The 14,392-nt window shown below is 36.3% G+C and overlaps 1 protein-coding gene across 1 annotated transcript; it reads left to right on the forward strand.

Moving 5' to 3' along the window:
- The first annotated feature begins 3,915 nt into the window (after nucleotides 1–3,915).
- Nucleotides 3,916–4,725, forward strand: LOC113312399. The gene has a single exon (XM_026561149.1). The coding sequence runs from the start codon at nucleotides 3,916–3,918 to the stop codon at nucleotides 4,723–4,725; it is 810 nt and encodes a 269-aa protein (XP_026416934.1).
- Nucleotides 4,726–14,392: the final 9,667 nt, after the last annotated feature.

Consider the following 14,392-nt stretch of genomic DNA (forward strand, 5'->3'; position numbering starts at 1 on the left):
GAAAATATTAATGTTTCCATTTTTTAATGTCTTAATAACCATTCACGTGACTATAGAAATATTATGTTTATCTTCATTTTCTTTGGAGCACTTATTGATTCACGTCATAAAGATATAATGCCTTTAATAAATATTTCCTCATTTATATCATATCTCCAATTTACCTCCCTTTCACATACAAGGTAAGTAGAATATGGACTTTAGTGAAATAATTATGCATGTTTATGATTACATGATGTCGACATTCTTCCATTTCAGTTATCATCATTATTACGTTGATTATTACCTCATATGCTCATTATATGCCATTATTAAAAAAAAATATTCTTATAAAGATTTTTCTATTATTTACATGCCAAAAATAAACTCATTAGGCCAAAAATAAACTCATTTGGCAAGAAATGTTAATTATTTACATGCAAGGATAGGACATTAGTATTAAATTAAAATATATTTTCCTACAAACTAAGTAGGTCATTAATGTTGAAATATATTTTCTTCCAAAATCAAGAGAGAGTAATATAAAAGTATAAAAGAAAATCATAAGCAATAATGACCACACGATCTTAAATTTTATAATGGTGCTGCTTACAAGATAGCTCTTCAGAAATTTACTCAGGTATGTGATTTTCCTTCTACTTATTGCTTCGATGACACTGCCCCCCCCCCCCTCCTCTATGCACTCTCTGGCAGTTACTTATTTCGGCGCGGTCAAGAAGCGAATCCCTATCCAGTTTACTTTATCTGCTAGAGATTCAATGTTATGGCAGTGTAACCAGATCAAGCATGCTCGGGATTATCTCTTGGCTGTCCCTATTAGTGGACTTGGTCAGTGCCTTGGTCCCCGACAGTTCAGGGCTGTAGTTTTTTATCGTCCTGGTATTCCATTGTTCGTCGAAGGTGGGTTATGCTCTTGTTGCAATAAGCCTATGGATATTTTCGGCGATCATGCGCTTCATTGTGCTAAAGATGTTGGGATTAAGTTCCGTCACGACTTAGTTCGTGATTTAGCTAGCGATATCTGCTACAAAGCTTGTGTACCTGCACGCAAGGAAGCAAACCTGGGTATTCTATCAGATGATAACAAGGACTTACGCCCAGCCGATATCCTTGTACTCAATTGGGAAAACACGCAAGATGTTTGTATGGATGTCACAAGAGTCTCTCCCTTCACTGGTGATGGTGTTCGTGCCTTTATTCCGGGGCAGGCTATTTCGAGAGCAATCTCGCGTAAACGCACCAAATATTTGTCTGATTGTGTTGCTCATGGTTATGGCTTGGGTGTCTTAGCTTTTTCTACTTTAGGAGAGCTTAGTGATGATTTTATTTCCTTTTTCAAGCGTCTAAAGAATTATTTGGTTAGCAATGACGCTGGTAGTGGTTTAGGCAGCTTTATTTTCCATAGGTTGGGTGTTGTTATTCAGAAAGGGGTTGGAGCTCAGCTTGTTGCTCGGCTACCAACCAAAGGTGATGTAATCTAATTAAATTCCATAAATATGTAAACAAAATCTTGGAAAAAAATTGTATAATATATCATAATTTTCAACTGATTTAATTTTGATGAGATAATGAAAAAAAAATCACACATGAACATGAAGTGTGAGCATGATATGGGTCATGATAGTTAGATGCGAAAAGTAATGCAATTCCATAAGAACGATTATGTTCACAAAAGGAAAAAATAAAAATAAAATATCAAACCCAATTTTATTGTATTATTGCATAGATTAGCGGACGATCATGAGTTCTAAACACAAGCTCTAGATGCCAACTATAAGTTGTAATTTTATAGATACTTAATTACGATCGTGAACTTCATGATAATCACAAAATAAATATGAAAGAATTGTATATGAGAAATACCTTATAGCGCAATCCTTAGATTGTGATCAATTAATCAATCTGGAACAGTGGTAATACCTTGTGGATGTCATGGTTTCTCTCTCTTGACCTTAAGCATAATGTGTAATTTCTTAGATACAATAGTAATGGTTATTGTTTCCCTTTCATAGGTAGAGAGAGCACCAAGTTCCTAGGGTTTTAGTATTAGACATTAGATCTCGACCGTCCATCAAGGAAGAGCATATTTAGGAAATAACTCCTTAATTAAACCCAATATGTTTAACAATATCAAGATTAGCCCAGAGTTATCACATGGGCCCAATGAGATAATTCCATGTTATAGAAATTATCTAACAAAATTCGATTTACCCTCTTCTTTACTTGGACTGCAACGTTGTTTTCTATCTTTGTTTTCCATTGATTATAATCAGACGACAATGTATGTGCAGTTTCTTGATCAACAAGGAATAGGAGTAACTCTTTTGGTGATAGATACGTTAACCTGTGTGTGTGCGTGTATAGAGAGAGATAGATATTGAGACAGAGATCATAAAGTGTTATTAATGAAGCGAATCACCCCTTTTTATAGGCGCAGCGGGGGAACTAGATATGACGGTTGTAGTATTTGAAATATTTGATGCTAAAAAATCAAATACTCCCCCGTTTGCCCTTTCCAAAAAGCCTCCGGTAAATATCCACCCTCTTAAGAAACCCCCTTATTTGAATGTCTGCTGCTGGTACTCATACCTATTGCACCGTTAGAACATTATCAAAAATTGGATCCTAGCTCGGCATAAGCTACTACTAGTTATGTGAAGCATTTTTTTTTTAATCATCATATTTTACACTTTTGGTGCGGTTGTTGGTATGCAAATGTGTATATGATAATCATCAGCTAGTCAAGAGACGAGGGGGTGTTTCTTGAAGCTGCTTTTACTGAATATGGAGTTTATTCAGCAATAAAAGATTTTGGTCATGATAAAGCTCCTGGACCAGATGGATATCCTATTTTGTTCTTCTTGAAATGTTGGAATTTCTTGAACAAGACTTAATGGCAGTTGTTCATGAGTTTTGTACAAGTGGAAAGATTGATACTAGACACAATTCTATTTTCATTGCTTTAGTTCCTAAAAGAGATTATATTGAGACTATAAGAGATTGTAGACATATTTGTCTACTAACTAGTGTTTACAAAATCATCTCTAAGGTCCTAGCTACTAGATTGTGTTTAGTTATGGATAAACTAATATATCCAGTGCAATGTGCCTATATTCAGGGAAGACAACTAATTGATGGAACTCTCATTGCTAATGAGATGGTAGATTCAAGAATTAGCTAAGGTATACCTGGTTTAATCTGCAAAATTAACTTGGAGAAGGATTTTGATAGAGTTAGTTGGTCTTTTTTAGAAAACATGTTGAAGAAAATGGGTTTTGGTCACAAATGGGTGAGATTTTGTTACTCCACTACTTCTTTCTCTGTTATCATTAATGTGTCTTCTTTTGGTTACTTCAACAGCTCAAGAGGAGTAATGCAACGGGATCCTTTGTCTTCACTGCTTTTTAATATTGCAATGGAAGGATTCTCTAGGTATCTAGACAAAGTTGCAGCAATGGGTCAATTCAGTGGTTTTTCTAATGTGCCAAATGAAATTGTAATAAATCACCTACATTATGCAGATGACACAATTTTCTTTCTCAAGAACTCAAGAGAGGAACTTCAAAATTTATTTTTCTCCTTGAAGTGTTTTGAGTTGATTGCAGGTTTGAAGATTAGCTGATTCCAATTGGTGATTGTCCAGATTTACAAACTTGGGTTGTGGTGCTTGGGTGCATCACTGATAACTTGCATTTTATCTATTTGAGTATGCCACTTGGAGCAAAAGCTAATTCAAAATCTATTTAGGATCCAGTTCTTACAATATTTGATGACAGGCTATCCCATTTTAGTAAGATCACAGTTTCAAAGGGAGGGAAACTCACAATTTTGAAATGTATTATATCTTCTCTTCCATTATTCTATTTCTCTCTTTTTAAAGCTCCCATTTCTATTATTCACCAACTAGAACAGAAAATGAGGAACTTCTTATGGGGAAGTTCAAAGACTTCGAAATTGGTTAACTGGAATTTGGTTCTAGCTGCCAAAAATAGAGGAGGTCTGGCTGTCTTAAATCTCAAACAAATGAATATTGCCTTACTAGCAAAATGGGTTTGGAGATTTGGAGTGGAAAAAGATCATCTATGGTGTAAGATCATTACTGAGAAACACGGAGCAATGTATTCTCACTGGATACCTGGCAGAGTCACTAACACAAGTGGTATTTCTTGTTGGAAATCAATTGTGGAAACTAGTTTTTTGGTAAATACCAATACTTCTATCACTATTCACTCAGGAACAAGAGTTTCTTTCTGGTTTGATAATTGGATTGGAGTTGATTCTTTAAAAATATATTTCCCTGATCTTTTTAGATTGGCAAAAGATAAATATTCTTCAGTGGCTTCTCACATTTCAAATGGAAGTTGGGTATTTGATTTCAAAATAAGACTAGTGGACAATGAGGTGAATCAGTTTGCTACACTTCTTCTCAGAATTGGATCATTACCTCCACTTTTGAATAACTTACCAGATACAAGAAGATGGTCCTTGGGCAATAACAGAGTGTTCTCTTTTAAGACTCTTTACTCTCAATTAATCAAGACTGATGGTGCGGAAGATTTTCCTTTTCGGTTTGTCTGGAACTCAAAGATACCTCCTAAGGTGATTTTTTGTGTGTGGTGTGATGTTCATGTCAAGCTTAACACCAAGGACATGCTTTTGCGGAAGGGTATGGACATGGACAATGGTTATAAATTTAGTACTAGGTTTTTCTTTTGTTTCTACTGATGTAATTGATGTTGATGTTATCATGATCCCAATTTGTGGAATGGTGATTCTCCACCACTATGCATCCCTTCAAACCTCAATTTAATGAGGTAATTTAATAAACTATGGGTCTTGTATCTATCAAGTGTATCATGTTTCAATACAACATGTCGTAAGAATAGATGGGGGATTGAAAACTATTATGTACCTCTAGAACTTGCTAACAACGCAGTTCTAAAATATAGTATGTATAGAAGTTAAAATGAATTCTTGGAAATTGCAGCAGGTCTGTCCTTATTGGTCGACGATCTTGACCTAGAATTAGTGACTTATCTACTTTAGGAAGTCGAAGTCATGATGGTATTCATTCCCTCGTTCAGGAGAGTTCTGTTGCATGGTACTGGAACCCCAACGAGTGGTTTGTAACTATTGATATAATGCCTGGGTTTTATCTGCTTTAGGCTGCAAATAACTTGCATCAGATTATGAGTACCACATACTCAAATAGATGATTTAAAACAAAGAGGTACCTCTATAACTTGTTGATGATGCTATATAAATTCTTTGAAATTGTTGATGCTTTAGCAGGATGATACGATTACTGCGATAAGGATTGCTTCTCAAACTTGGTTGCTCACCGTCTTTATCTACTATTATGTTTTCCGTTGCTCAATAACTTTATGTTCCTTTGCTAACAGATGGTCTGTTGTTCTTATACTTTCAGCTAAACTACAAAACAAAACAAAACAACATAACATTATTACAAATTCAAAGGTGCAAGTCATCGCTGAATTAGAAAAACTAACAATTCAGGTGTGGTTTTCTGTCTGGTATATTGAAATCCCCTCTCACTAGACATCTCAACATACTTTATAAAACAATTTGTTAGAGCATAGCTCGGTCGACCTCGCATGCGTTTCTATATCAAGCATGTTTGTCAATGTTAGTGATCAAAACTATGAGTCTTGATTTCTAGTCTATTATAGCTAAGTCTCGGACTAGGATAGAAAAGTGTAGTTAATCTCAAGGACTTCATGGAGATTCATCATACAACGACGAAAATCTACTCAAGGAACCGTGGAACTTCATCAACAAAAAGGTATGTGGAGACTTGAACTTATCTGTCACTCAAAAGTCTATATATTCTATCTCCTACTTCTTATGAGAAAAAAGTCGTATGCTATATAGACTAGATCATACACATTTGACATTTCGAGCTGAGTATTCACTACTTATATTTTTCTCGAAATCGTGTGTTGGTAAAGCGTTTCGCTTTGATCAAGTTTATCTTCACCTAGTGACGAAAGTCATGAAAAGTTTCAATTACTTTGAGAATTGCTATGACGTGAAACGGTCTGTGAATAACGACTATATAACGTCCTCTGAGAATGTCTTAACGATTGGAATGAGAGTTTAGATTACATAACCATGTATTCCTTAATCCGAATTTTTCGAACTTTGTCGATTGAGAGAAACCTGAGGAATTGGATTTGCCAAGTCCGTGAACGCAGTCCGTGAACTGATGGAAGTTCTCTTACAGAGAATTTCTGCTGGGATTTTCCAAAAACTCGTTTGCGTGTTTAGTCCGCGAACCTAGTCTGCGAACTGGCAGAAGTCTCTTTGCCGAGATTTTCTGCTGAGTTTGGAAAACTCTGCCGGTTTCCTTAAGTCCGCGAACTTGTTTGTGAGCTTAAGTGGTTATGATCTAAAGATGTGCTCTGAACATGAAACTTAAATTACTAAGGAATGCTTTATGCAAACCGTGCCTATAAAGTTCATGAGCCGATTCATCGAATCGAATCATCTTTGTTTCAATTGTATCTTGTGTAGTTACATAAGATCTCATAGCAATTGAACAACTCTCTAACTAGTTCATTTGAGTCAATTGAACTAGTTATGGTGAAGAAGAACTAGGTTAATATTAATTGCTCATATGGTTAACCTTTTTGGTTACTATGTTGAACCAACATACACGTACACGTTTGGGCACGGTTTTCACAAACCCAGTAAACGTCCACCCAAGTGTGTATGACAAGCTAAGTTTTCTATCTAACGGTTGAGAAATATTAGCTTGAATCTGAATCAGGTTTTCATCTAACGTTGAATATGGATTGATTTGTAACTAAGGCAAAACCCTAATTTGAAGGCTATATAAAGGAGATATCTAGCATTGTGCAAAACTAATCCCCACACGTCTTTGTGATACTAGTGCGCTCGCTAGAGTCGATTCTCCTTTAACCTTTGGTTTTCTTCTCTAAAACCAGGTTAACGACTTAAAGACTTCATTGTGATTGTGAATCCAAACCGATACTACTTTTATCGTAGTTGTGTGATCTGATCTTGCATCTTCTATCGTACGAGTACAATCTTTGATTGGCTTGAGATCGTGAGAGTTCTCCGATAGGCAAGATAAAGAAGTCACAAACATCTTCGTCTCACTGTTTATGATTTCTCGACAAACCGCTTGTGTAGTCAAGAAGGATTGTTGAGAGGTGATTGATTAATCTAGGATGTTCTTCGGGAATATAAGACCGGATTATCAATTTGTTCCTGTTCACCTTGATTTTATATCTTAAGACGGAACAAAACCTAGGGTTTTTTGATGTGATTTTCAATTGAGTTGTAGTAAGATGATTCGTTCACTCAGACTTGTTGAAATTGTTTTTAGGATTAATAAAGGAAAAACACTAAAAATATACAAATTATGTCACAAGATGAAGAGACGCTGAGATGCGGGATTCCACTACTTTTCATATTGTTATGGTTCAGTCATTAACTCTATACAATATAGCTCAAACAAAAAAAGTTGTGACTCTAGTTCTTTGCCAAAAATAGATTTCGTAAAATATTATTTGTAAGTTAAAAGCATGACGCATCTAAAGTATTTAGAACTAAGCATGCGGCATCTAACAAAATAACAAATAATTAATAGAAATCATAAAGCAATTAAATCTATGAAAAAAGTCAATAAAATAATTAATTCATTTACCACAATCATGAAAAGTTGCTTCCTCCGTTGTCCCAGTGATGGGGTCTAGCTCATCATGTTGTTGGAAACACGCTCAAAAATCATTATTATTTCTCAAAGGGTGTTTACAAATGATGAAAAGGGAGAAATAATTCAAAACCGGGTTTGTAACAATTATATTTGTTACAAACCAGAGAACTACGACCCTCGGCCGTGGGTCGTTACCACTGTAGCATATAAGACTGTCTTGCGACTGTCGTATTCACTGTATCATAAACGACTGCTTGTGTGGGTCAATGTTCTTCGTCTTCTAGGGTTTCTGCAGCAGCAGAACCAACTCTGCAACTCGATCAAACTCCTCTGTTTTCTTCCCCTAACTCTCCATCCTCTCTCATGACCCTCAGCACCCTTTATATACTCTCCAGAATAAAAAATACTCGCCAATAACTCCGAATAATCTTCATTACTCGATAATATTCTTCACTGCCAGTCACGGGATTTCTTTCCTTTTTACAGCTTCTCACGCGTTTGTATCCATCCAACAGACTCTTAACAGACTCATACACGTCATAGAATAGGATATACATGCTCTGACCTCGTGCAATCTTTCCAAGAATAAAGAAAATCCCGAGAATAACTCATGGGGATATATGATGCTTTGTTTTCTTCCAATCTGTGATACAACCGTACTTTGACGAGTCTAAGAGGATTACCAGCCTTGTTTGCGGTTAACAGGCCCAAACCAAGCTAAAACTTCGATTGAATTTCACCAGAAACTTTCCAAACCAAATCCAGAATATTTTTCCCGTGAACACGCAACTCTGTTTCCTTCTCGGCGATTATCTGGTCCAACTGGATTGATTTTGAATATCACACCACGTTTGTTAAGCCCATATGAACAAATCCAATCAAATTCAGCCGTTTAGTCTCATTGAAACGAGCTCAAATCGCAACCCTAATTTCGGCAGATGAAGGTTGGTTTTTCTCGCCGGTTTTCATAATTCAAATGAAGAAGAAAGGGTATCCCCCTAACCAAACTGGGGGTGAGACCAGCAGGTGCCCAACTGAGGTGCCCCTTAGTATTTTAGGTGCCCCTTAACCAAAATGAGAATCCGCATAGCACGTGTCCTCCGGGTGCCAAAATCAACTTTTCGAGCCGAATTTTCCAAAAATGTTTATTTCCCAAAAATGCCTACAAACACATAAAATAACAAAATTAGTACAAATTCGAGTACCAACAATACGAAATAAAATTAGGACAAATTATACACATAAATGCGTCTATCAAATACCCCCAAACTTATTATTTGCTAGTCCTCGAGCAAAACTAAAAAAAATAAAACCGAGTTAATCTCGGGAGGGTTTACCAGAGGTGTACCCACAAAACCATGACTTCTACTTGGTCACAAGTATCCAAAGAGCTATGAGGACATACATTTTCTCAACCTATCTCCAAGTAACTAGAATGCTAGAGAAATTAAAGGTGCCAGCTCTAAAGCTGGCTAAAGAAAAGGGGAGACACATCCGCAACACTTCTAGATAAAGAGATATCCGCTACACAGCTAGATAAACATTGTAAGATGCGTCCGCTGATTTACATATGGATAAGATTAGGAGAGAGATAAAGATGAGAGGGACATCTGCTACACAGCTGGACTAATTACGTGTGATGAGTTAAACCAGTGCTAGAAAGATCTTGTGCCAGATTAGTGGACTAACAAAGGAACCAAATGTATCTTTCTTCGACTCTCTCATAGTGCTCAGTAGAAACAACGTCTTCTTAGGTCTTCAACTGTTGATGATAAACTATCGAACCTCATAGAACCTGGACAATTAACTATTCTCTTCGATTTCTTGCTTGATTTATAAATTTCTACTTCCCTTTGGCCTTATTGAACAAAACGTAACGATGATTTTTTTTTTATTTTTTTTCAACACAAAAATAACAAGACAAAATTTAAATGGCCATGATAGAAGGACTTTAGAACTTGGATCTTCGCAAGTTGTGATGTCTTGGTATCATGAACTTCAACAACTTATATCATTTGCTCTTATAACTTTTTTTTTTTTTTTGAATTATTCTTTTCTATTGTTGCTTCTAAACCTTAAACGTCTTCAACTTTCTTCATAAATTTTGATGTCGCTCTGCTTGTTGATGATGATAAGTTTCTACTGAGAGAGAGTCGTAATCCAGTAACTAAGACTACATTGTGAGGTTGCTTTGTCTTTTTGGCATTTCCTGACCTACTTGCCTTTCCATCATGGATGGTTAGGTCCATCACGGTTACCCTCTAAAAGGAACAAGTTCTCTCCTGAATTTCAAGGATCTCAATGTCTTTTTCTCTAATGTCTCAATAAATTGTTATCTATAGCATTCCAATTTCTATCTTTTCGGTGAGAAACAGTATGTAAACTTAGCTAACCGGATACAATGTGACGCTAGAAGTTTCAAAAATGCGACTAAAATACCCCCAAACTTAAATCTAACATTGTCCTCAATGTTCTAAAGATAAAATTAAAAGCATGAACAAGGAGAAACTGTTACCACTTGAAGAAAAAAAGATAAGGAAACATATTACCGTGTCGCAAGAATATTGGGTTACCTCCCAAGAAGTGCTAAGTTTAAAGTCTTCAGCCAGACATTGGAAGAATTAGTCACCTCATAGAATCATATAGAAGTAGCCGGAATAACTGTGGGTCATCTGGATCAAAAAGTATTACCCACAAGAAGAGGAAACAGTAACAGACCAAAAAGATACCGAACATACCCTTGTTTAAGACAACTACATCTAGTTGTGGCTCAGGTTCAGGTTCTATAACTGGGTCTAGATAAAAGGTTTTCATCGGTTGGATTTCCTCAAAGCTAAGATCCAGTTCAGGTATTAGAGTCTGGAAAAACTCAACTAAGAACTTAGAAGCACATAACAACAACCTGAATAATTGGGGATCCTCTAAGTCAATTAGATTTGACTCACACAGACCACAATGAAAGAGGTGGTCTTCCTTAAGAATATGTGTCGACCCTAATATCCTAAAGTGATTAGGTTTAGTCTCAAAACTTAATAACCGACACATCTTAAAATAAAAAATTCCCACAATTGGAAGAAAAGTTTTTGGTGGGAAAACAAAGTCAATCTTGGTATCATAACCTGGGTTAACCACATCAACCAGAGGATGGGTTTCTAACAACTGAGCTTCTTTCTGGACATCATTAGGTTCGGGAAAACGCGTATGAAGATAATTTTGTAAGATGGTTGAGGCACAAATGTCAAGTCCTACAGAAGGGTACTTTCTAAGAGTTAAAGCACACGGAGAATGATAATCACCCCCAAACTTAGAGTTTTCTGTGTCTCTGGAAAGACTAGTCACAACTTCCCTAATTTCTAGGTCATCAGATTCCTGGAAATGGTCAATAGATTCTTCTAAGTTGGGTTCATCCTCACTCACTTCTATGAGTTTATCATCTTCTAAGACTAGTGTTTCTAAATCGCTAGATTCTAAAACAGTATTCTCAGGGTAAACTCTTTCCTCTAAACCATCATCACAATCATATAAAGGATTATCAGAGAAAGTTTCATATAAAGGCTCATCAACTAAGGTTTTAATCATAGTTACCTCCTCCGATTCACTGATAGGCACATCAAATAATGGATTATCCAACATACTGCAGGCTAAAGGATCATGAACTACATCGTCTAAAACGATGGTATCTCTAGTCAAATCCACATCCTTTTGAATAGGTGAATAATTATTAAAATTATTTGGATTTGTACTAGAAACAACACTATCATTATAAAGCTCAATCAGAGTAACAAATTCCTGATCACTATGCCTACATATTTCATGTTCTTCATCAATACTATCCTCATCATAATCATCACTATAATAACATGAAAATGATCGAACCTTATCAAAACAAGTAGTGTTACCAATTCTAACCTCGTCATCTTGATTATGTGAATAAAAACTATCCTTATTTTTGAGGGTGGTATTGGGAAAACTACACTGGAAATTAAGACTATCCTGAGCAAGTTTTTCCATAATCCTATTTGTATTCTCAGTAAATTGCTTGAGGGTCTCTTCTAGAGATATCTTAGTTGACCGCTCTACGGACTCTTCTGGGAGAAGAATATTATAAGTATCTTTCATAAATAACTTCCGTGCTGACTCATTGAAACTCTTGAGAGACTCTTCTAGAGAAATAGAAGGATTGTTTTGCTCGTATGACCTGTGGGTATGTGGATAGTAATTGGGCTCAAAATGGTATGGACCATAACCTTCAAAGGTTTCACGTTCCCAATCACTATTCACACTATGGTCATAAAAAGGATAATGTCTAAGATGCTCAGTCGGATATTCATTGTATTGGCTATTATAATACCAGTTCGACATCCTAACTGCAAGGGAATTCTAAACAAACACAAAGAAGTCTGACTCGACCACAACAAGCCTATTTTATCTAGCAAACAAAAATCATGATGGATCCACTTAGATTGTTTCTAGACCAGCTTTTAATCCTTCGAAAGGGAATTCGTTACAATTTGAGCAAACCCCTATGGAATCAATCCGAGTCAAAGTAAGTTGAGTAGAGGCGAGGGAAGCTGCGTGGAGCTTTGATACCCAAGGCCTCACCGCATTACAAGGCGGCGCAGTCACGCATTCAACTCACAGAAACCATCATGAACTTCGAAGTATGCTTAAAAGAGGAACCAATATTTCTCGAATGACTTTTCTATTAAGCTCGTTACCCTATCGGTCTCGTTCTAGTCAAAATTTTAGGCTTAGGTTCGCGTAGGTTACGTGTTCCTAAGGCGGGCAAGAAGGAAATGGTGATGAAATCCGAGTCCTTATCTTGATTTGGCCAGGTCTTGCCCTTTACTAGAAAATTAAATCCGATTTCAGGTCCTCAACATATAGGCATACAAAATCATCCAGTAAACCCGCTGACAGGGGATTCGCGGGTGTTTAGAATTCTTACCTCCCGTTCCAGACGGGGGATGAACCGTTGAAGTCGACTCGGGCCACCGACTCCAATGTCAGTGTACGAACCCGAGGGGCCGAGACGATATCGTAATCGTCGTCATTCTCTGCACAAAGTTTATATTTAAAACTACCCTTCCGTAGGGTTTAAAAAATAAATAAAAAATAAAAATTTCCAATGTCCAAAAATAAAACTTTACAAAAATAAAAAAAACTTAATTACAGTTTCTAAAAAAATAAAATAAAAATTATTTACAAAATCTTCTTCTTCACTCCTTTTGGATTTCTCTTTTTTTTCCTTTTTGGGCTTCGCCTTTCTTTTCAGCACTTCTCTTTTTCTTTAGCTTAGCTCCAAATTTGAAAGCAAATAAAAGTACCAAAACGCGTAAAAAAGAACAAATAAAATAAAACCTAAAAACAAATCTATAAACAAATCCGCGTCGGCGGCGCCAAAAATTGATGTGATTTTCAATTGAGTTGTAGTAAGATGATTCGTTCACTCAGAATTGTTGAAATTGTTTTTAGGATTAATAAAGGAAAAACACTAAAAACATACAAATTATGTCACAAGATAAAGAGACGTTGAGACGCGGGATTCCACTACTTTTCATATTGTTATGGTTCAGTCATTAACTCTAGACAATATAGCTCAAACAAAAGAAGTTGTGACTCTAGTTCTTTGCCAAAAATAGATTTCGTAAAATATTATTTGTAAGTTAAAAGCATGACGCATCTAAAGTATTTAGAACTAAGCATGCGACATCTAACAAAATAACAAATAATTAATAGAAATCATAAAGCAATTAAATCTATGCAAAAAGTCAATAAAATAATTAATTCATTTACCACAATCATGAAAAGTTGCTTCCTCCGTTGTCCCAGTGATGGGGTCTAGCTCATCATGTTGTTGGAAACACGCTCAAAAATCATTATTATTACTCAAAAGGGTGTTTACAAATGATGAAAAGGGAGAAATAATTCAAAACCGGGTTTGTAACAATTATATTTGTTACAAACCAGAGAACTACGACCCTCGGCTGTGGGTCGTTACCACTGTAGCATATAAGACTGTCTTGCGACTGTCGTATTCACTGTATCATAAACGACTGCTTCTGTGGGTCAATGTTCTTCGTCTTCTAGGGTTTCTGCAGCAGCAGAACCAACTCTGCAACTCGATCAAACTCCTCTCCTTTCTTCCCCTAACTCTCCATCCTCTCTCATAACCCTCAGCACCCTCTATATACTCTCAAGAATCAAAAATACTCGCCAATAACTCCGAATAATCTTCATTACTCGATAATATTCTTCACTGCCAGTCACGGGATTTCTTCCCTTTTTACAGCTTCTCACGCGTCTGTATCCATCCAACATACTCTTAACAGACTCATACACATCATAGAATAGGATATACATGCTCTGGCCTCGTGCAATCTTTCCAAGAATAAAGAAAATCCCGAGAATAACTCATGGGGATATATGATGCTCTGTTTTCTTCCAATCGGTGATACAACCGTACTTTGACGAGTCTAAGAGGATTACCATCCTTGTTTGCGGTTAACAGGCCTAAACCAAGCTAAAACTTCGATTGAATTTCACCAGAAACTTTCCAAACCAAATCCAGAATATTTTTCCCGTGAACACGCAACTCTGTTTCCTTCTCACCGATTATCTGGTCCAACTGGATTGATTTTGAATATCACACCACGTTTGTTAAGTCCATATGAACAAATCCAATCAAAT

Source organism: Papaver somniferum, chromosome 9 (genome assembly GCF_003573695.1).
Source record: "Papaver somniferum cultivar HN1 chromosome 9, ASM357369v1, whole genome shotgun sequence".
Lineage (NCBI taxonomy): Eukaryota > Viridiplantae > Streptophyta > Magnoliopsida > Ranunculales > Papaveraceae > Papaver > Papaver somniferum.